Source organism: Abramis brama (genome assembly GCF_963993115.1).
Source record: "Abramis brama genome assembly, chromosome: 5".
Lineage (NCBI taxonomy): Eukaryota > Metazoa > Chordata > Actinopteri > Cypriniformes > Leuciscidae > Abramis > Abramis brama.
The window spans coordinates 5,752,974-5,778,415 of NC_139967.1; the positions used below are offsets into that span (position 1 = coordinate 5,752,974).

A 25,442-nucleotide genomic window follows, 5' to 3' on the forward strand; every position below is an offset into this window, starting at 1 on the left:
TGCTGAAGAAATATATTTTGAGGGAAAAAATAGACAACATGAATAAATGCTGACATAATTTTTATTTTTGGTTAAAGTATCCCTTTAAGGGATACTTTTACATTCTTCTTAAATATCTGACTGCTCCAGCATTGTTCAATTCTGTGGATGTTTGTACAGAAATAGGCCTATAGCTGCACATATACATTGTATATCTCTTTATAAACCAGTTGTGTCATATTTTTTCTAACCTTGTGCCTTATTTTTGCTATATTAAATAATCATGCTGAACAAAATATATTGGCCTCATTCTTGACTATAAGCACTTTCAGACTGTAAACACTATATATAAGACAACAGCCATCGGCACATATGCTCTGCACGAGAACCAGACAAGTCCTCTGCACAGACACTATGGCCAGCTAGCTTTAACTCTTCCACCTTCATGTACTCTGATCTTCACACGGAAGGAATTGGACGAAATATTCTGATTGATATCAATCCACAATTTTGACTTGCAGCCTAAAATCAAAACCACACCATGTTGGTTTGTTTGGCCTGAGAAGAAAAATCACCAACCAGCCAATTAAACTGATCCAGAAACATACAGATGGGCTGAAAATAGACGATAAATACAACCACTCATAGATAACTAAGATGCCAACTTATCTGACTGTAAATAATATTAATTAGGCATTTATTTATTAGGCATATATTGGCTATATATATTTATTTGAAAAACAGTTCAAAGTTATTTTTAATTCTAAATATTTTATAAATAGGCTATAGGCCTACATATTTTAATCACACGTGACAAAATACATTGGCCATATTTTCAATCCTACAGAATAAAGAACCTTTCAGAAGTCAAAAAATAAATAAATAACACGTGACATAAAATGTATAATAATAGGCCTGCATTATTTCCTTATTTCATTATGATGGCTTTATTTATTTAAGCCTTATTTAAGATTTTAAATAAAGATTGTATTATTTAACTTAGTAACTGTAATAATTATGTCTAAATAAATGATATTTATTATCTATTTATTAAATGATATCTATTTCTATTTTAATTATATTTATTATCTCTATTTATACATTCGTTTTATCTATAATCTGAATCACTAATATTAGCCTATGATGATCATGATCTCTTCAGCGTCCATCCCTGCCCCATTGTGCAGGTAAAGAGTGTTTCATAATTTATAATACTTTCGATTACTTGGAGACTACAGGGCGTGGAAGGAGGAGCACGTACAACTGATATCAGACACCCGGGCGGAAGTTAACCATGCAGATACTCCTTTAACTTGGACAAGGTAGGCTACGTTTTCCTGATTTACATTTTAAACGGAAATGTGAAGGATATTTGGAATATAACTAGTCTCTGGCTACTAAATGTAGCTACTAATTTCTTGTTTTCTAGCTAAAAATGCTTGGCTTTGATAATAAATTAATCTTGTGCACCATCATCCAGGCACATTCGCAGGTCTTCAGTGAGTTTCGATTCCGTTTACCGGGCGTGGACGGATCGGGACGGATTGACGGATCGACAAGAGAAAGAAATAAAGTACGTACAAAACACATTCATGCTTCAGACTAATTAAATTGTGCAACAATAAACAAGGTAGGCCTAAACCTATTCCAAACACAATATTAAATTATTAACTATAACGTTTCTATCTATCGATCGATCGATCGTTGTACGTTTTTGTCACAAAATTACTTTTAAGTCTCACCAAAGCAAAAATAAAAGACAAATGAGTCGACAGAAACATTTAATGTCAGCAGAAGGTTATCACAATGACTATCACTAATTTTAAGGTTAGGCTACATTGTTAAAATAACCAAGTTATGCAAGTTTAACATTTCTCGGCTCTTCATCATTTGTTCTGTTCAAAGACACAGAACGGCCAAAAACATGCCTGAAGAACCACCCAACAAAAAACTGAAGCAGACCGACCTTCTGAGCTCCTTTCAACAGAGCCGTGTGGGTGACTGCTATCCTTCTCATTCTCTCTGTTTAGACACTGCGTTGGGTTTAGGCTTAGTTGTAATGGAGTTTTTGTCTCTTTCAGAAACAGACTGCCAGAGACAGTGAATCTGGGGAGACGTCACAAGCGAGTGCCAATGTTCAGGTAAGGACATTATATTTGTTGCTTGTTTGTTTTATGGTGTTTTAGGCCAAAACAAAAAGCTATTGGTAACTGAGGGTTATCATTATCAACATTCCAATATAAAATAACCAACTATACAAAAAAAAAAAAAAAAAAAAAATGTAATGAGTAGCTAAATCAAAATATCACCATATGAAGACACTGAGTTGGGATGAAGCTGCATCAATGTTTTGAGCAGTGTTGACTTGTGAGAAAAGTGCCATTTGATTTGAAAGTGAATTTGAGAGCTGATTGAGAAGCTTCTTGTGCTGCCCTAGAGAACAGGACGCTCTAGACCAGGTGTTCTTAAACCAGGACCCAAATGTGTCATTCTGGATGCATCTGAAATTGCAAAATATAGTAGCTATACAGTTGGCTTGAATCTTCACATACAATACTTCACAACTGTTAAAAAGATGTTCTGTAAAGTATTAATGTCTTGACCAAAAATGTATACACCTCTTGATGGAAATAACATCACAACATTTATTTCTATCAAGATGTGCATGCGTTTTTGATCAAGATCTTGTATTGTCAATGCAAGAGTCCGGCACTCTGTAAAGTCTCCTCCAGCACATCCCAAAGACTCTCAATGAATTTAAGGTAATGTGTGAAAATTTCAACCATTCTTTCACTATTTGAGCCTGATGTATCTTGACATTGTCATCCTGGAATATGGCCATGATGTGTCTTCATGGTTGTTTAAGAAATGAAAAGATACACACTCCATCAATTAGGATTAGAAGAACTGCTTGCAAACATGCTAGAAACAAAATAATCACAGCAATAATGATCCAATCATATACTCATAAGCATTTGCCTATTTAAATCCAAACAGCAATTTCTTTTTGTTGTGGCAAAAACAATACTTAAACAATCATCATCACTGCATAAGATACACCAAGAATCAAATTGTATTTTAAAAGATATTTATTCTCTTGCAAGAGGCTTAGTCACAAAATCACAGAAGCTACCCCGTGACGTGAGCAAGACCTGACACCCAGCCCAGGAAATTCCCTTCTTATACTCCTTCTTCAAGGTTTTTCCTCTGTAGTTTTCCACTCACCCAGCATGGCCACATCTAGCTGATTTAGAATAGAATGACCCCTCTAACCCCCCTAGGCTAAATTATCTTCCATACCTAAAGGTTCTTAACCATTTGTCTTACTGTGTGTGTCTTGCTTACGCTAGGTGCACAAACATACATAAATTCTAGAAGAGAAACGAAATGCTTAAAACCACACAATGTCTAAGAAAGTTAATGGAAAAAAGTGTAAAATAGCAATTTTTCTACAACACCGGGCAGTGTACTACTCGGCTCAACATACTGTTTTTTGCCTACTATATTGTATGGAAGCAGGCATATTTGGACACAGCGTCTTTGTTTACTTGGAACACATTGATAAAACCATTCATTTTGCTAAATCTGTTAATTCCTTAGGTTTTATGACTAAATGGTAATGATATTCTTATGGAACACAGGAATGATATTCTTATAGAAGACAATTTTTATAGAAATCATTGTTCTTTCGCAGCGTTTTAACTCTCATTGTAGAAAAAAAACATCATAGGTGGAATGGTAACAAATCAATAATATTCCGTTTGAACTTTGAATATTCTGACTTGTCAATTACAGCAGATGTTTTTAAGTGTTCTGTACTGTATTTTCTCGAAGTATATTTGTTTCCTCCATCATGAAGATGGTGGCAATTCAAGATGGTGGAAACCCTGTGGCGTGCAGTTACTTCAGAAAGAACAAAGAGACAATAATTAAACTAAGCTAAATTTTGTTTATATTGTAAATATTGTTTAATTACTCGAAAATGAGACAAACAAAATGCCACTGAAGAAATAAACAAGTAATAAAGTTTTTTTAAAGTAAGAATATGAACATTCAGAGCGATAATGTTGTGGCCTGTCATATCCTTCTCCGAAGTAACAGCGGAGCAAAGCCTGCCATAGTTGTTTGGTTTGTGAATCGGAAACACAAAACCAAGTTACTTGTGCAAGCTAAGGAGTTGTGCAGCAGTGTATCTGAGTGAACATCTTACAAAGAAGAATGCTGATATTGCTAGATGCGCATGCATTCTGAGGAAACGGAACAAGATACAAGCTACATGGACAAGGAATTGCAGTCTGAAGAAGCCAAAGTACTCACAATAAGAGAACTCAAAGGATTGGACCAGTATGGATAAGTGAGGACAATCAGGAATATCCATGAAAAACGAGGAGTGGTGGACTGTGTGGAGGAATATTCATATGGACTCACCAAAATAATTGATGGGCATTGATAAGGATTTTTTGTTCCCATTCAGAGATATTGATGATGGGGAGTTTGTAAATATTCATAAGGACTGACCACTTACAAACTCAATACTGCAAGAAAAATTTGAATTTTAAAACTTCCAATCACACAGATTATAATTCTGTTTGAACTATAATAAAATATCACTGATTTTGACTTATTACAGCAGATGTTTTTGAGTGTTTTGTATACTGTATTTTCTTGAGGTAGATGTGTTTCCCTCTCAGGGTGAAAAGAATTATTATTTTTTTGTTTTGCTGCATCATATTTGGTGGTGTGATAGGTCTGTAACAGTTACCTGTCTGTTACCTGTCTTTTTCATTATTTAAATTATGGTAGAAAGATGTAGACAGTGCATTAACTTTACTGTTGTGGACATTTTCCCAGAAAACGACGGCTCCTTCTGTTAAGAAAGAAGTTGAAGAGGGACCCTCAGAAGTTCTGAAGCTGGTAGATCACTTTCTGTATCACATGCATAATTAATCATTTATTACAAACATTTATTCTGTGGAATTCACTTGAATGTTTGTGTATACATACATACACATATTATACACAATATTTTTTTCTCATTTAACAGGAAGCTGAAGAGAAAAAACAGACTTTCCAGTTTTGTTTAAACGCAGAGCCGTATTCAGTTGTGTGCACAACTTCCATGACTGTGCTTGAGGCTCTTAATACAAGCGAAACTTTCAGGGATGAAAAAGACAAAAAGAACAACATGCAGAAAGAAATACTCATTCAAAGATCCAAAGGAAAAGTTCCTGGAGCTGCTGTGAAGACAGATTTCCCCTGCTGTCTTATTGAAGAAGATGAGATCTTAGACATAAACTTCATCCAAAAGGATGGAAATAGTTCTACAAATCAACAAACCACTGCAGATCCGTCACTCCTCAGTAAAACATTATTCAACTTTTGTGTAAAAAAAGAAGGAGGACCAACAGTTAAACGTTTACTGAAGAGCAAAGCTTTGAGAAAAAGTGTTCGTTATGTTTGTGTGTTTGCATTCAAAGGAGAGAAAATCAAAAAAGCTCTTAAACGTGATGGACGATTCGACAATGTCATTTTCAGGAAAGCCTGTGGACTTCGTGAGTTTGGTATGGAGACAAAACATGAATTTTCATTACCTGTAGACATTCTTGACAGAAAGGCTTTCCAGGTAGTTGTTATCAGTAACAAGAATCAGCCAGAGAGTCAGGAGGATGCGACTCATGTCCAAACTGAGCCTAATGAAGCTTCAGATGCTGATGCGGCAGAAAATGCCGGGCCAAGCCAGAATCCCATCAACACTGAGCAAGAAAAACAACAAGATGAAAACACAACAAAGTCGACCAATCCTTCAACCAAGCGGTATGTAGTTAAACCCATAGACAAATCTAAAGAGATTCTGAAAATTCTGCGTGATCAGTTTAAAGATTTACTGGAGACGTTAAAGCAGCGAGAGAACCTAAAGAACAAGCCTGAGGTTCTGAAGTTCTTCAGAGAAGAATATCATAAAAGTGTTGAGAATTACTTGGAGGTGAAGAAAGTGAAGAAGCTCATGAGACTCTCTGACTCTGTGTGTCAGATTCGAGTCGGGGGGGAAGCCGTAGGAACTGGCTTCTTACTCTTTGACAGATTCATCCTCACTAATGCTCATGTTATTGAGAAATCGTCTCACCTTGCGAAAGATATTACACAGTTCACAGCTGAATTTGATCATGAAGCCAAGGATTTACAGATCAAGCGCATATCAGTTAAACAACTTGCAGTTTACGCTTATGAGACAGATGACAGGGGTAGGTACCTTGACTATGCTCTTCTCGAATTGGATTCTGTTGATGAAATTGCTGAATATCCTAAATTGCTCAGTTGTTACAGTCCAAACCCTCCTGAAAGAGGTCAGATCTGCATTGTGGGACATCCAGGAGATGGGGTCAAGAAAATGGACCCCTGCTTCATCATTGAGAGAAAGAATCGAGTGGAGGCTGCAAATAAACATGCATCTGAGAATGAGCATTTAATTCATGTTATGAAGGAGGTGTGCGACGAACAGAAATGGGACTTTTCAGCGTATGAAAACAAGATGACTTATAATTCTTGTTTCTTTCACGGATCTTCTGGCTCTCCAGTTTTTGATGTAAACTGCAATCTGATTGGTGTGCACACTGGTGGCTATAAGTACAAATTAGAAGGAACTAAAACTTGGAGTGTTATGGAATACGGCTTTTCCATGCAGCCCATCCTGGAACACCTCGAAGCACAGGCTAACAAAGATTGCTTGCATGAGATAATAAAAGCAATGTATTTGTGCATACAAAAATAAAAGCAATGTATTTGTAGCTGTATCAGACTGACGTTGAAATGGTCTAAGAGCCCGAAGAGTCTTGAATGAATCTGTCCACAAGTCTGTCACATTGGTTTTTTTTTTTTTTTGGTCTCTTCCATTCAGAGAGACTTAAAAATCAGACTGAGATTTTTAAATGTCATTAAGGGGTTTCACTTTTCATAAAATTTTTAGAGATGATTGTGTTCAAAAGCAGAGGTTAAGCTGTTTCCATTATTTTTTACAAATGTAATGTCATGTATCTCATCTGCAGGTGTTTGTGTGTCTGACTTGCATGAAGACAGCAGGAAAAAGTGAACATTCTTAATTTCGCAGAGACTAAAGATACAGTTGTAGTTCATTCTTTATTGTATTTTCTTTACATTGTTATTCATACATGTGTATTCATATATATATATATATATATATATATATATATATATATATATATATATATATATATATATATATTCATTAACATACTCATTTAACATAAATCTTTCACTCATATATATATATATATATATAATATATATATATATATATATATATATATATATATATATATATATATATATATATATATATATATATATATATATAATATTATTTTTACTTTACATTTGTGTTGAGGATTTTATGCTGATTTTACATTGATTTGTCTTAATGCTTTTCTTTTGTTGTAAGCGATCGTGTTCAAGCATCACCATCAATCATCTCTGAATCACACAAATACACCAAATTATTCACTGTAATATGAGACAAGAATACACAGCTACAATCAAAATACAATTAAATACATTAAAAGTATTTTAATATAATAGTAAATACATTTAGAAACATTTAGGAAAATTTCAGCAGATCACTACTCTTAATGATGAATTTATGTAAATTACATTAAATAAAACCATTATTATACCAAATATAGCTTTAATGTTTATTTCACTTACATGTATTATTCCATTAGCATGTACCTTGTGTGATTCATGTGTTGGTGTCAGTTGTTATTGAGTGTTAATCATGTTGAGAAGCTTCAAGGATCTTCAGTTTGTTTGGTCTGGAAAATTCTGTGAATGTCCTATAGAAGACATGTAATCATAATCAATAAAAACTCTTTTGTTTTAGTGTAAATACAAACTTAATTTGTATTTTTTACATATTAAATTACATTAAATATCCATTTTTTCTGTCCTGTGTTGACTTATTTCCTATTGAAACCAAGTTTGTGTGGAACATGGAATGAAAGCACCAAAACTTTCTTAAATTTTTTTTTCAAATGGATGTTTTCCGATATACTCCCTGATATACTCACATCAAAGTTCTTTTTCGTTCTTCGCTTTGTGGTAAAACAAAGTTCAAAATACGCGACCAATATTGTTAGCGAATATCTCCACACCGCTGAGAGCAACGGTTAAAAGAATATGCTGCACGTTTTTGTCTCAATCAATAACAAAATATACACACACAAAAATTTAGAAAACAGCAAGCATTTTAATAAAGTATAAGAAAAGCATCTGATCATAACAACATGGATAATAATTAGCTTAAAATCAAGCAGCTTTACCGTATTAAACATGAAAAACAGTGTCAGTGTCTCATTTCATCAGAAGTACAAAGAAGCTCTCCAGTGTGTTCATGTTTTCACTCATGGACGTCTGAACTTGACAGACTGAACAGGAGAAATGAACTGGACAAGATTTTAACGTGAAAGAAAATCGGAAAGGGGAGCCTCCGCACACACCTATATTATCGCCACGGACCAATGGTAGTACAAAGGTGTTTAACAGCCATGGCGAACTTTTCTGGAAAGTTCGCTTTGGCAAGTTGTTTCGAACTCCCACAACGAACTTCGTTTTGTTAGAAATTACGTCACATTAGTTTGTTCTTTAATTTCACTTGTAGTATATCGGGGACTTTAATACATTTAGTGCCTGGAATCTTCCATTTTGAGATCATTAAATCATTAAAATAGCATTTTTATATATTAATTTGAACTGTACTTAGCTCTCACAACTAAGCTCTGTTGTATGTGTGTGAGATCACATGTTTGTGTGTTATACTCACAGGAAGCAGGTACTGTGAGGATCCTTCAATTAGATCCTGCAGAAAGGGATGCTGGGAAAGTGTAGAGAAATCAATCTTCTCCTCACCCTTAAAACCCAACTCCTTAAACACCTTCAGCAGCTCCTGAACACACAACAACACATTAAATACAGTCCTGTAGAGACTCTGGATCATCTGCTGATCTACAGAAACACAGATTATGTTGCTCTGCTTCAAACTGAGTGAAAAACATTCCAGTGAACATCTACTGGACACAAAGATTTCACAAAATAGCTCTACATTTATGAGACTATTATGAGAGTGACTAACACATGCACATTGTTGGCTGTGGTTATAATTGTTAGCTATGTTTATGGATTTGTTAAGTATTTTTGCCATCTTGCTTGCTATTTTAAATGGAAAAGTTTCTCATTTGTTTATATTTTGAATCAAAATAGTTCAAATGAAATAGGGTTGAGGATGGGCTGATGGATCTTTACAGGTTTGGATCAGAGCTGTTCTATTCTACCTGTCATGCCGCTTGAAATGCGTTTTTACTTTGTTTCAGTAGTTCAGTGTGGTTTGTTTATATTTGTAACCATAGTAACGCAGTACCCGTGCACGTAGGGAAACAGGAAGTGAAACCGTCATGCGATAATACCCATAGACAGTAAAAGAAATGGACACAGCGACCCCATTGGATTCAACGGAGAAAAGTGAAGTCAATCAGAAGCTCTCACTTCCTGATGGCCGAGCGTACTGCGCAGACTCAAACTGTGCTTGACGACGTAGATGTCACGTGAGCAAACCGTCTGTCTTCTAGTAGCTGTGTCAAGAGAAATCTGAATCATTCCCTTCCGAAACTTGCAGAGACGGAGAGTGTGAGTAGGAGGTGTCCACGAGCTATGAGCAGGAGAAACTTTTAGTAGGTGTTCTGATTAATTACTTTGTCATTTTGCCTCGACGTCCTCCCGATTGCCCGCGAGCGTCTCCTCCTGTCCATACGGTAATTTCCTACTGTGCGACAGAGAGTCGCGTGGCTATGACGCAATCGTTAGCCTATTTTTACAAAAATTGCTTCTACGGGGCCATAACGTAAGCTACAAGGTAATGAAGCCTTTTATACATTTTCATGTTTCTTTAGAAATAAATAATGGACAAATGGAGTCTTTAAACGCCTCAGATGTGAAGTTATTCGCTGTCAAAGTGACGCCAAAATGAATGTGAGTCAATGGGATGCTAACAGCAGGTGGGGGTCCGCTAGCCAATGGCGGCGCCCGGGGGTACCTTCAAAATAATAGAAATCCATGCCCCCCTGATAATACCAGAGCCCGTCTACGGAGAGCCTTGGCACTTCCTATTAGCCCCATTGTATCGATCTTGGTTGCAGTTCCATGAGAATTCCACTGGGGGTGATCGCGGGCGAGTGCAGACTGAATGGGAGTCTATGGGGCTAGGCAGCTAAATGTGTCTCTTTCACCCGATTGCCGTTGAGAAATCTCAGATTTTATTGTAGGTTTTGCAAGTTCAACATGGGTTATAGGTCGAAAGTTGAATGAACGAGTACTTATTTCTTTTCGATTTCTTACAGGTTGAGTTGTTGTTGCCCATAACACGCTAGCATTCTGCTAATGACGTCAGCATTCTGACGTCATTGACATTTTAAATGACTTTTTAAACCAAATAAGTGACTCTAAAAAATCTAACACCCAGCAATGTGTAATTTCTTTGCATCTCCTTTCGAATACAACATTCAAATTACTAGAAAAAAAATTATATCCTGAGAAAAGTGGATTTTGAGGGTTTTTCGCCATAGACCTCCATTCATTCTGCACTCGCCTGCGAGCGCCCCCGCATGGACAGAGACGTGTTACTGCAGCCAGTCCAGAAACCGGAAGAAAGCAGAGAGTGCCAATTCTCTTCCTATTAGACATTCTCTGCTATTAGACATTAATGCGTGAGCTCTATCGTCGGTTTATAGTCGATCGCTTTTCCTTCTCCCTTTTTGCTAAGGCAACTTCTGTAAGTATTTATCATTGTTAAACATTAGGTTACTGCTTATTTTAATTTTGTAAGATTATTGAGTAGGCTAAGTTAGCTTCGTTTATTGCTGTTGGTTTTTTACTAGCTCGATTGCGTTTATCATTTAGGCTACAGTGCTAAGCTGTGCTATTTACACTGTTACTGTGTATCTGGGTTTGATTAATAATATTGACATCTCATTGTACTGTATTGCAGTTTCACAAAATTCCCAGTAAACTTCATGGAAATTAATCAACTGTGTCCTGGAGTTTCTTGGGAGTGTTTAAGCTGAATGGAACATAGCCCATGACACTACCTCTCTGAATTCATCTCTGCTCCTGCGGTTCGGCTGGAAGCGGTTCAGATGTGAAGAGACGTGATCATCTCCACGACTCAGGACTCTGAGCACATCATCAACTGACACGCCCACTTCATCAAGCTCCTCCCCTCTCTCCTAAACCAGCAACCCTTCGCTCAACACCACCATCTACAGGCCGATGAGTGTACAGTCACTAAATGTGCACATAAATGAATTTATTTTATACCCCCCCCATGGATGAAATTCTACGAAACTTAGCATACCCCCAGAGGATGTCAAGTTAATCATACACATGAAATATGGTGCAGTTCTAAACATCTCAGCTGAAGATAGGGGCGATTAAAGCAGAATAATATTGCATTTTCATGTTTTATGGGAGGGGCGCAAATCACAAATGAGTGATTATGGGCTAGGTTGATGTGGGCCCTTAAGACCAACATACCATAAAAATTTCTTCATCCTCGGTGCCACGGTTCAGGTAGTTATTTAGGAAAAACTGCATTTTTTGGGTTTCGGGGGGCCCAGCGCGGGGGGGGGGGGGGGGAGTGGCCCCCGGGGACCAAACGAAATTTTTCCGTAAAAGTCTAGTGGGGCTACATGCCCACCAAATTTCATGTTCCCCGGTGTTTCGGTGTCCCTGGTATCGTTGACGAAAAATTTAGTAGATGATGAAAAAAAAAAAAAAAAAAACTTTGACAATCCCTATATGACCGCTTTCGCTAGCTATGCTAGCGGCGGTCATAATAATGGATTATTTTTGCACATTACAGTAATGAAAAGTAGAAAACAATAAGTATTTACATTTAATCATTTAGCAGACGCTTTTATCCAAAGCGATTTACTTTATGAGTGCAATTGACAATGAAAGCCGAGGACTCTTACACACTGAGTTGATGAGTTGATTTATAATATGCTTGTTTTAATATGCTATCGAATGAGATTTAGATTAAGATCTCTAGAGATTTTTAGATGGATACCGAGGCTTTTTAGGTTGGGTAGAATCTGCCATCTCTGACCCAGTTTGTTTGCTGGCTGCAATGCGCTGTGTTTCCTGCCAACTGGCATCCCGGGGTGTCGAAACACTATTGGGTGAACTGGAAGTGGGCGAGATCACACAGACCAAAACAAAAACAGACATTCCAACACGGAACGCACATTTCAAAGTAAAATAACTTGCTGTAGAAGTGTTTTTCAGAGAAACGAATATGTGAACTCAGCATGTTTCCTAAATATCCACAAACATATTATGGTATTTTTATGCTTTAGTAGAGTGAAAAAGTTACATATAGCACCTTTAGGATTAGAATTAGGTTAGGCAATTAGTTGTGATAATTAAGGTTAGGGTAAGGGGATAATGGTTGCATTATATAAATGAATATCCTCACATAGATAGCCATACAAATGTGTGTGTGTGTGTGTGTGTGTGTGTGTGTGTGTGTACCTGTGTGTGTGGGCCGGTGTGTTTGTAGTGCAGTGTGTGTCCGATCACGAGGCCCAGCGCTCTGATGAAGCCCTGAGCCGGTTCAGGATGGCAGCAGAAATACAGCAGCAAGCTCAGATCGTCCAGCATCAGCGGAGAGGAGTGTGAGCTCGCAAACAGACTGAAGAAAAACTACACACACAAAGAAAAACATATGCATGTTCATACACAGATTATATGTTCAGAATATTTTTAGTGAACTATTACAGGCTTTCAAAGCCATCAATATTAATGCATTTACTGTATTCAGTGATGTTCAAACTGTTCGAAGCATTAAAGAGGTCAGTCAAATCACGAGGAATCAACTTTCAGAGCTTCAGAAGTGTCCTCCTCAAAAAGGTCATTTATTGAAACTGTTCAGGAAAAATAACTCTTTCTGATCTTCAGCACCTCAGATGGATCCCAAGAGCTGAAGTCTATTTTAAGTATCTAACAGGTATGAGAGGAATGTCAATGCAGATTGTTTTGTGAATTTTTCTAAATGTAAAAAATGCAAAAAAGGATAGTAAAAAACATAAATAATAATAATAATAATATGACCCCCTTTAAAGTTGTTAAAATCCTTCATGTTGCATTACCTTCTTAAGGTTGGCTAGTCTGTCGTAGGGCAGAGGTTCAGTTGGGTCATCTGGGACAGGAACATCTCTTTCACTGGGAAACCACAATTCAACCTGATCATAGAACAAAACAGATGATAAACTGAACTGATAGACACATACAAATGTTAAAAGTTAATTCATGCACTTCAGTCAACTCATTAATGCACAGCAGACCTAAACACACAACACAATAAAGTTACTAACTTAAACTGAAACATATCCAGTTCAATTCTGTTTAACTCTCATTCTGTTCATTCAGTTTAGCACACAATTTAAAAGGAATTGTTCATTCTGACCCGTCGGGGCAGTTAAGTAGATCCAAAAACCAGTTCATACCCACCAGCCAAACAACCACAATACCCAGAGATTGGGATGATTGGTGAGCATTCATAATTCCTTACAATCAAAAATTTGGAATATTAATCTGCGTCTGAGAATGAGAGTCATGTCAAAATAAGAGTATTTGCACTACATTACATATTCATTATATATTTTTTACTTGAATACCATTAAAAAGGTAGGCTATTATTATATTGTTATTATAAAACGGCCTTCTGCAATTCAGTCCGTTTCCTGTGTCATCTCTCTTTGATAAGTTGTTGGTTCATTAATATTCAACATATTTTTTGCAATAGTACTGGTATCTATTAAGGTAAGGATATCTTTGATCTAAATTGTTACTAGTAACTAAAAAATAAGCACTAGTTCTATTTTTTCTTAACAAGTAAGGTATAATTAAATACTATTGGAATAAGTACTAGTATCTAATAAATAAGAACTAGTATCTAATAAATAAGAACTATCTCATGAATAAGTAGTATCTTTAAAAAGGTGCTAGTACCTAAAGAATAAGCACTAGTATCTAAAGAATAGGCACTAGTACCTAAAAAATAGTGTGACTACATGATACACTTGCTCAAAACATCATGTGCACATCCTTTTTATCCACCTCTAAATAAGTGATCATTTAAATGTTATTGGTGCCAATGTAGCAGTTCCTCAAGGTGGTGGCTATAAATGCCAAAGCATCTGACAATGTGAGATGCTTGTTTTGAGTAGATTTTGCTAATAACAGCTGATCTTGCTTTATCTTAGCTTTTCCTGCCTCAACAGTTACAGCAGCCAAAGAAAAGCTAACACAAAACGAACGGGGACCAAGAGCCCAACTAAAGCAAATACTGATCACCACAATGGTGACACTTCAAATGAAACAAATATCAACATCTAAACATTTGTTAATTGTCACTGAGATCTTCTGTAGATGTCTGACAGAAATAGTCAAATTATCTGTAGCTATTTTATGTCAGTGATTAAGGGCAGAACAAGTGTCTGAGCCAGAAAGTCTTGCCTTCAGATCTGATTTCTCTCATGATCCAAAGATGTATGATTTACAGATGTGTATTTTATGTTCATGTTTTTTGGACAAACACAAACTGTCTGTGAGTTGCTTTGCAATTAAATTGAAATAAACATGAGTTTTAATTTATTGCATCCTGCGTGTTTATTTGGTCCAGAAACAGAATCAATTATATCTAAATGAGACCATAAATGATGTTGAAAATATGTCCACAATGGCCACATTTGAACTAGTTTTTAACCTTGTACGGAGGTTCCATGAACGTCTATATCGGACGTGCAGAACACGTAATAAAAAGACGTCATAAAAACTTTAATTCTGGCCCCTCAGTGGACGTCTTTTCAACGTCCGACTTTTGTGACAAAGACGTTGAAAAGATGTCTTTTGGACATCAACGTGTTAAGTGCAAGTGAATAGCTTTTGTTTCATCATAAATTCTAGTAGCCTAGGCTACTTTCGATTACCTTTGCTGTGGGCGGAGACTGAAGAGCAGGAAATCAGATCAAAGCGAGCTTGGACCGAATGAGATGAGAATTGAAACTTTGAAGTTAAGGCGTCAATTTTTACTTGGACAAGGTAAGATTTCCTGGTTTCCTTTTATATCACTATTTGGAATATAACCTAGCTTGGAATGTCTTTTAACTTCTTAAAGGGTAATGAAACCCTAAAACACATTTGAGATGTTATAATAGGCCTACAGGTGGCACACCATAAAAAAAAAAAAAAAAAATAGCACAGCATTGTGTTTAATAGGCTACTTAAGGAAAAGTGGATGTTTTTTTTCTTTAGTTTTTATGAGACATTTCGTTTTTCCGGTTTAAAATGGAAAGTTGAACTAACGTTAGTGAGGTATATGCGTTTAATTCCGACTGGTGACTGACGGCCGTGGCTTGGGCCTGATAAACGCTGCGTAGGCTACTCGCATAAAAAGGCATTGAAATGTCGAGCGGTATAAAAGGAGAATCACACCATGATGTAAGAATGGGAGCAATTTTGTAGTCTAAAAGGTGATTATTAAAGCGGATGTGCAAAAAAAAAAAAAAAAAAAAAAGTGAAAATAAATATGGTTAGGAAAAATAAGAACAGGTTATCAATAATAAAATAGTCAAACTAGAACTGTAGGCTACTAAAACAGTTCAAACTGCATCTGAGGACAGAATTTCGGTGCGCACAGATATGGAGGACCAAACCTGCAGAAATTCAAAATGAATATTGTTACGACCCTGCGTGGTTGCGCGTGCCTTGTGAGATTTCTTTGGCTTCACTAATTGCGTCCTCTCATTAGGCTACTCTTGCTTTATTTATCTTTCTAGTATCTTTTTGATTTACAAGCCGCTTGTTGTTTGTTTTTCATTGTTTATATTCATTCATCATCATTCTTCTTCTTCTTCTTCTTATTATCATTATCTTTTTTTTTTGTATAGTTATTTCATTTATGTATAATAAACTATCTTTTTCCGCTTTATTTTGTTGCCATGTTGTCTTTTGCCACCTTTACCACACCAAATAGGGTCATGACTTCAGTGTTTCCTCTTTTGACCTTGCAATTCATAAGAGTTTGTAACAATATACATAAATAAATATGCAAAGAAATGTAAATTTAATGTAAAAATAAATGACTATTTATACTTTTATTTCCCTATTTATGTATAATTATATATTTTTCCACATTTATAAATAAATGTAGACATAAATACATATATGCATAAATAAATGTGAAAATAAATGAAAGTGGAAATAAATAAATACATAGGCTAAATAAATAAATGAAAAAATAAATGTGGAAAAATATATAATTATACATAAATAGGGAAATAAAAGTATAAATAGTCATTTATTTTAGTTTTTTTTTTACATTTCTTTGCATATTTATTTATGTATTTATTCATTTTTAATTTCTGCAGGTTTGGTCCTCCATACACAGACAGCGCTTCAATCAATAGGCCTAGCTCAAATCTCAAAAAACATAATCCGTCCTCAATCCTCCCATCCACTAATGACGGCTGCATAATTAAAGGTATAATGTAAGATTTTTGTATTAAAATATCCAAAACCACTTGCACGGTGTTATATATTTTCGTTCAATTGTGTTAGCTCAACATGATGAAATGTTAGAATATGATGATCAGTATTATTCTAATGTTGAGCTTACTGCTAGTCTCTCATACAGCCCACAAACTAACACATAGAATAACATTATAACTTTCATTACACTCAAATGCAGTTTAGTATGATAGCGTAGTGAAACAGCGCTGCGTTAAAGGGATAGTTCACTTTGAAATTAAATTTTGGTACGTTTTAGCTTACCTCAAGGGCATCCAAGATGTAGGTGTCTTTGTTTCCGCAGTAGTTTCAATTTTGATATTTTTAGGTCAAACCGTTTTTGTCTGACAGTCATATAATGCAGGTCTATGGTCACTGTCTCAAAGAGCATGCACAGAGAAGTCCAAATTAAACAATTCCCCATCGTCCAAATTAAACAATTCCCCATCATAAGTACACATTGATGGCCTAAGACACGAAACGAGCGGTTTGTGTGAGAAAACGAACAGTATTTATATCGTTTACCTCTTGTACACTTTCCGGCGCTTGCACAGACTAAGCCAGAATGCGCGCACACGTCACACACCAGGATGCGCGCGCGCCCTCAGATCACAGGATGTGGTTGTGTACAAGAGATAAAAACGATACTGTTCGTTTTCTCACACAAACTGCTCGTTTCGTGTCTTAGGCCATCAATGTGTATTTACGATGGGGAATTGTTTAATTTGGACTTCTCTGTGCATGCTCTTTGAGACAGTGACCATAGACCTGCATTATATGACTGACAGACAAGAACGGTTTGACCTAAAAATATAAAAATTGAAACTACTGCGGAAACAAAGACACCTACATCTTGGATGCCCTTAAGGTAAGCTAAAACATACCAACATTTAATTTCAAAGTGAACTATCCCTTTAACTCGCCATTTTTATTCGTCAAAGAAACTGACCTGTATGAGTAGTGCAGCACTTTTCAGGTTGTTCAGCAGGTTGTTCGGTAAAATGAAATGTCCTTATCCCTTTATATCCGCCAGGACTAGCGCTGATATCTGAGAGGCGGTATTAACTTTAAAGGGGACATATCATGCTAAATCCACTTTTTTAGCCTTTAAATGCATTTTGTTGTATATTTGGAGTGTTTAGAAGTACAGAAAAGTTGAAATTATTCTCTTCAGGTGCTTCGTTGATATCTTTATATTCTGTTTTGGCCTTATTTTTCAACCTGTTCCGATTTTTCTGTTATCTATGACGTTTTGTGAACTATTACGTCACAGTATTTGCAGCGGAACTGCCAAATAAGGACATTGACTTCCAGCCCAACACTTTCGAGCAATCCGCCATTTTTATTTCTCGCTGCAATTTTGTAGTCCAAGCTAAAAGATGCAGAAGTTACGAGAGGGTAAGTTAAAATGTTCGGTTGTTGGATGTGGTAACCCACACGCTTCATTACACCGTCTAATGTAGATGAACTGCCGCGCTTGTGACAGTGCGCATGTTTAACTGAAAGAACGAGCAGAGAGAGCGCGCACGCACTCTCTCTCTCTCTTCGGAGCCAGGCGAAAATGTAAACAAGACACCGTCTCCAAACTAGACGCTGTCTTGCTCTCTCTCCCTCGCACATATTAATCAAAATAAAGGTCGGAAGACCAAAGTTTCATGTGTAAATAACGTTACAGTTACACACCATTGCGATACATCCATATGAAGACGTTGTTCTGCAGGTTCGTCGTCTTCATTTTCATCTCGCTCCGGCTCCGACTCTGACTCTGGCTCGAACATGTAAGGCTGGCTGGACAAGTCTTCCGTTGTTGACATTTTGTTAATAACGTGTGAATAAAAAGTTTCTGTGCCGCTAGATAATCGTATCTCTGCTATCAAACTACAAAAATGGCCGAACGGGGTGGAGTTGAACCGAGTGTCACCTCTGCAAACTGGAGAGGGGGCGGGGTATGAAGTGTCTCAATTGTATTTAAAGAGACCGCACCAAAACGAGTTGCTCTCAGACGCACATCAGAAAAGGGGTAGAAAAGGAGCCTGTGGAGCTATAATAATGTGGAATTCAGACCCAAGCATTGCATTTCCGCTTTATATAGACTACAAATGTATGATTTATATGTAAAAACGAACGATTTAAAAGCATGAAATGTCTCCTTTAAAGCTACACTGTGTAGGATTTTCTCCCATCTAGCGGTGAAATTGTTTATGACTACCAACTGAATATTACTTTCTAGCCCCTCCCATTCCGAGGGCGTTTTAACTCCTGTAACTAATAACTAATGTATTTTCAAGATGGAGGAGCAACATGGCTGCTGCCATTCGAGCGACTTGCTCGTATGTATTCTAAATGGCAGATTCTACGCTTACGAGAATACTTGATTAGTTGGTAGAAGTAATTACACATTAATGAGCACATATCATTTTGAAACAAAAAAGTGTTTTTTGCTAAGAATCAACTTGAAAAATTACACAGTGTAGCTTTAAGTGACATTACATCTGACGCACAGAAGACTTGGCACTAGGGGTGTAACGGTACACAAAAATCACGGTTCGGTACGTACCTCGGTTTTAAAGTCACGGTTCGGTTTATTTTCGGTACAGTAAGGGAAAGAAATGCAAACATTAAACTGCAGGTTGTTTATTACTATAAACTTTTTTTTAACAATTTTTTTACACTTTTTTAATAAAATATAATAATATATATATAAAAAAAAAAAAGAATAAGAAATAAAATACTGCTGCAAAGTTCTCCACTAAATAAAATGCTCTCAGTCTCAAACCAATATCACATAATAAAATATAATGAAAAATATAAATAAATAACTATGATTACAGTGCAGCATACCAATCCCAGCTTGTAGGCCTGCTCATATTTAAAAATTAAGGCTGGGAATCGATAAAAAAAAAAAAAGAACTAATTAATTGCACAATTTGCTGTAATTAATTGCAATTCCGACAAGCTTGTAATCATCAATAATTAAACTTATAATCACCTAATTAAATGAAACACGGGGAAAAAAGGAACAGAAAATAGCCCTATATTAAAATAATATTAAACATAAATATATCAATGTATTATTATTTTTCAATAATCAATCAACATAATCAATTTAAGATTTTTACTAATTATCAAAATAAAATATAGTCCAAAGCTATAGTACAAAGCTATTATTACCAGAGCATGTGATCAGAGCAGGTCATTTTAACATTGTTGCCAGCATAACTATACCAGCTCAGCAAACAGAAGTGTACTACTGAGAAATTTCACCTTATTTGAGCGGACTTTGCTTTTCCAGTGCGTGATCGGTACATGATTGGAGTGTTTGGGCCGTTAACGACACAGCAGAACGCGCAGCGCAAACACGGACTCGAACAATGAGCAGACAGCGCAGCGGGCCGACACACACACACACACACGCACGCGGAACGGAGAGTGCGGCGGCGCACACGGAGCGGAAAAGTTTTTTTTCGCCCTGCAGTCTATTTCATTGGTTTAGTTTACAGTGACGACGGGTAAAACATTAGAATCAGCTGCAGGGCGGGATTTGCGCTGAACGCGGAGACTTCCGCCACTTAATATGTTCGTGTGGAAACACGAAAATGTACCTATGTTCCGCACACAAAATATTGCGTTCAGTCATTCGGTACACACGTGCACCGAACCGAAAGCCCTGTACCGAAACGGTCCGGTACGAATACACGTACCGTTACACCCCTACTTGGCACATATGATTAGTGACACAACCGGTCTTCATTGCCGCGTGCCACTGACATTGCCGCGAAACACAGACACAGAACTTGTCGCCGACTCGCCTTATGTAGTGACACCTCACACCTCCAGTAGTGACTGACGTAATTGTGACACAAAATCCTAAATAAATAGCCTAATTAGTAATATTTTAAATGTCAATTAAACGCATTAAAATCGGTAATATTTTTTTCAACGTTATTTTTGTCACTGTCACGTCTGCGTTTGAGTGGCATTTGCTACTGAATGTTTTGAAATAGTGCTATTGTATGACACAAAAGTGGATACAGGCAATTGAGACAGTTAAAATAACAGTGACATCATTAAATTCAAGCATATTATAAATTGCATAGACTTATATGTAGGTGTCGACCCATCCATGACTAAACATCAAATGAAAATAATCTAAGGGTACCCAATCACATTTTTTGGTAATTTTTGTGACATTTTTCATATCCAAGGCTCTTGTGTTGTCTTTATAAGCGTTGCATGTATTAGAGAAACTGATATTAGAAATTAGAGAAACAGAGTTCAAAATTATAGTCCAAAGAAGCGAATCATTGAACTTCCTCTACTGCTTTAATATTATGATAGAAAGCCCTACTACACACACACACACACACACACACACACACACACACACAAAAACACTGTATAAATAAACATCCTTGTTGGCATTCTTTCAGGAAACAATGGATTTGTCTAAAAAAGAAGCTGATGAGGGACACTCAAAAGATCTGAAGCAGGTAAATCACTTAACATACACCAATAAATGCATCATTTAAAGCCAACCCTTTTTTCTTCAGTGGGATTGTGCATTATTGACGAATCAAATTGCTTGGGGTTGTAAACTGTCGTCAGTCGTCACAGTAGGCCTATGCGTGTGTACATCCAAAGGAGAGAAATACAGGACGCAGAAGTGGAACTGATGATCAAATAACTTAAGAGACAACAGGAACATAAGCACTATGCACACAGGAATATAATGAATACAAAATTAAGGGCTTAAATACACTGTTACGCTGCTATTTTTAAACCAATAATCGGAACAAAAGGCAGTGAAGGATGACGTGTATAATGCAAATATTTATCTGACTCCAGTATAATTAATCTGACTCCATTAAAGTTGTTGTTATTCTTTAACCTCTTATTCTTTAAATGTAAAGGTCTTTCTTAGAACTGATAGGAAAACGTAGGATTTAACCTGAACGTTTAGATAATGAAAGTTATAATCACTTTAGCTTTCAACATAATCAGTGATAAAAGGAAAGATTCTCAAAGCCTTTAAAGCAGGCAAAGTTATTTATTAAGTTACATGTTTAAATATACAGACAGTAGAATGGAACAACATACAGTACTGTATAGAAAACTTAGTTGTAACAAATAATGCACTGTCGTGCAGAAGAGGCCGTAAAAGCCTTTCAGCCTATCTGCAGAAAAGCAGATGAGCCCAGAATATGAACGCAACACATTTAATTACATGTATGCATTATTACATGTTCTGTAAAATGTGAAAAGCTTTAAATAAAGTATTTTTGAAAAATAAAATAAAAAATTTAATAGTTTATGCTTAAAACAAGAACTAATATCTGTCAAATGAGTTATGAAAACTTCCATTTGAATTGGCCCACTGGAAGATATTTGCTGTTGTTTTAATCATTAAACTCACTTCATTTTGATCAATTTCATAGAAAACTATTTTTTGTCATTTTGTATCTCCAGTAAATGCAGCTTGATTTAAGAATCTTTAGACATTTTCATTGGAAAACAAGACAAAAATACTGAGAAAGACGGAGGAAGATAACTTTTTATTTTTCTATCAGAAGGTAGAGTAAAAGAGTTTTCCATAATAGTGGTTGGGAGTAAAGCGATTCAAGCTTCTTTTTTTTTGTAAAATAAATTCAAAAGTAATGGATATCTGTTGGAAGTTGTATTTTCAAACTCTGAAATGTTGCTAATGTTGTTTCTCCCTAGACATTATATTTAGAGAACAAATTGACGTATTGTGTTCCCTTTAATTTATTTCTTAAATTTTCATTACTTGGTCTTAAAAATGTCTTAACATTACTTCCATAAAACCTGGAGAAACCCTGAATGCACAAGTTTAAGCTTGACAGCCCCATTTCTCCAAACTGAGAAATCTGGACATTCTAGTAAAAATATCTTTTAACAATACTGCTGGGATTCTCACAGGAATGAATGGATGATTCGTGGGAGAAAGAGACTAAAGCAGGACTGTCCAAATATGATCCTCAGCAGGTATATCACTTTACACTATATTATGAATAATTTTATGAAAATATTATTCAAAAAGTGTACATTCAAATGTGTTTGTATGTGACTGTTTTTCTAAAATGAACAGAATTCACAAAGGAAAAGCCACTCTATCCAGTTCCGTTTCAACAACAATACATACACAGTAACCTGTGACACATCCATGACTGTACTCGAGGCTCTGAATCCAAACAATATTTTCAAGAACATTAAAAAGAAGTACATGGAGAAAGAAATAGTCATCCAGAGACCCAAAGGACAAGTTCCTAGAGCGGCTGTGAAGACCGATTTTCCCTGCTGTCTTATTCAAAGTGATGAGATCTTAAAAATAACATTCATCAATAAGGATGGAAATGCTTCTGCAGAGCAAAAGCCAACTTCAGATATTTCAAATCCTGACTCTTTTGTCACTTTTTACATCCACACAACAGGAGGGGAGAAAGTAAAACGGTTAATGAAAAACAAGTATCTGAGGCTGAATGTTGATGATGTTTGTGTGTATGCACTCAAAGAAGAGAATTTTTTAACTGCTCTTAGCCGTGATGGACGATTTATTGATGATATATTCAAGAAACTCTGTGCCCTCTGTGAGATGGATAGTGAGGCAATCCATGAAATGTCAAACAATGTGGAGCATTTTGATCAAATGCATTTTAAGATAATATTTATCAGTGACATTGATCAGCCAGATACTCAAAATGTCTTCGATACTACAAAGACTGAATCAGATTCAGTAGCCTCAACTAGTACTTTGACAGAAAATGTTGACCCCAGCCTCCAGCTTCCCATCAACAACGAAAAAGAAAAAACCCAAAGGAGAAAGACAGCTAAAAAAAGAACAGGTCCTATAATGGTGATTCAAAATTCCAAAGAGATTCTGGGAATTCTGCGTGATCAGTTTAAAGATTTACTGGAGACGTTAAAGCAGCGAAAGAACCTAAAGGACAAGCCTGATGTCCAGAATTTCTTCAGAGAAGAATATCATAAAAGTGTTGAGAATTTTTCAGAGGTGAAGAAAGTGAAGCAGTTCATGAGACTCTCCGACTCTGTGTGTCAGATTCGAGTCGGGGGGTCCGGCATAGGAACCGGTTTCTTACTCTTCGACAGATTCATTCTCACTAATGCTCATGTTATTGGGATATCGACTGACCTTACGACAGTCAACTTTGCACAGTTCACAGCTGTATTTGATTATGAAGACCTGGATTCACAGATCAAGCGCATACCAGTTAAACAACTCATAGCTTACTGTTATGGGAAGGATGACAGTGGTAGGCATCTCGACTATGCTCTTCTCGAATTGGAGTTGGATTCATCACTTGTTGATAAAATTTTTATCAACAAGTATCAACAAAAGTATCCTAAATTGCTCTGTTGTTACAGTCCAAACCCTCCTAAAAAAGGTCAGATCTGCATTTTGGGACATCCAGGAGAAGGGGTCAAGAAAATGGACCCCTGCTTCATCATTGAGAGTGAGGATCGACTGGAGGCTGCAAATAAACATGCATCTGAGAATGAGAATTTAATTCATGTTATGACACAAAAGTCTTTGGAAGAGAAATGGGACTTTTCAGCATATGAAAACAAGATGACTTATGATTCTTGTTTTTTTTACGGATCTTCTGGCTCTCCAGTTTTTGACGTAGACTGCAATCTGATTGGTGTGCACACTGGTGGATATAAGTACAAAGAAGAAGGAACTAAAACTTGGAGCGTTATGGAATACGGCTTTTCCATGCAGCCCATCCTGGAAAACATCAGAGCACAGGCTAAGATAAAAGGTTTGCGTGAGATTGTTAATATCTTAGAACCCTACAGCGATAAAAGCAATGTGTCTGGGGCTCCAGATCAACAGAATTAGACCGACAATGAGATGGGCAGTGCCGAAGAGTCTGAAGAGTCTTGAATGAATCGGTCCACATGTCTATACTGAGACTACAAAGTCTTCCATTCTGAGAGACATATAATATTAGAATTTTTCACTGTCATTATAGGGTTCACTTTTCATATAATTTTTTTAGAGATGATTCTGTGCTCAACTGTAGAAGTTACACTCTGTTTCCATTATTTTTTTAGGTCATGTTCCAAGAACATTTAAACTGGCAGTTATAAAACCTCTCATTAAGAAACCACAATTAGATCATAATAATCTAGCAAATTATAGACCCATTTCAAATCTACCTTTTATGTCTAAAATACTAGAAAAAGTTGTGTCCGCTCAACTGGGCTCTTTCTTGCAAGAAAATGATATCTATGAAAAGTTTCAGTCTGGATTCAGGCCGCATCATAGCACTGAAACTGCGCTCGTTAAAATCACAAATGATTTACTCTTAGCTTCTGACCAAGGCTGTATCTCAATACTAGTTTTACTTGATCTAAGTGCTGTGTTCGATACTATAGATCACACAATACTCTTAGATCGACTACAAAATTATACTGGTGTTCAAGGACAAGCATTAAGCTGGTTTAGATCATACTTATCTGACCGCTACCATTTTGTCTATTTAAATGGAGAAAAATCGATCATAATTCCAGTAAACTATGGAGTGCCGCAGGGATCTGTGTTGGGCCCTCTGTTATTCTCAATATATATGCTGCCACTTGGAAATATTATAAGGAAACATGGAATTAGTTTCCATTGTTATGCTGATGACACTCAAATATATATTTCATCACGGCCGGATGAAAACGCTAAATTATCCAAATTGACAGAGTGTGTTAAAGATATAAAAGATTGGATGACGCGTAATTTTCTTTTATTAAATCCAGACAAGACAGAGGTAATACTTATCGGTTCAAAAAAACGCCCAGAG

General features: G+C 36.3%; 1 protein-coding gene and 1 long non-coding RNA gene across 2 annotated transcripts; one reads left to right on the forward strand and one right to left on the reverse strand.

Moving 5' to 3' along the window:
• Nucleotides 1-1,903: 1,903 nt before the first annotated feature.
• On the forward strand, nucleotides 1,904-24,490 carry LOC311083058 (uncharacterized protein; the record flags this gene model as incomplete). Its single annotated transcript, XM_084114309.1, has 6 exons — nucleotides 1,904-1,972; nucleotides 2,061-2,120; nucleotides 4,831-4,893; nucleotides 5,024-6,688; nucleotides 21,042-21,101; nucleotides 22,718-24,490. 6 exons carry the CDS (start codon nucleotides 1,904-1,906, stop codon nucleotides 24,488-24,490), a joined length of 3,690 nt encoding a protein of 1,229 aa, XP_083970435.1.
• LOC311083208 lies at nucleotides 7,806-11,253 on the reverse strand. The gene is made up of 3 exons (XR_014606234.1): nucleotides 11,130-11,253; nucleotides 8,813-8,935; nucleotides 7,806-7,826 (listed from the first exon to the last, which is right to left on the reverse strand). It is a non-coding gene; the product is annotated as an uncharacterized lncRNA (long non-coding RNA).
• Nucleotides 24,491-25,442: the final 952 nt, after the last annotated feature.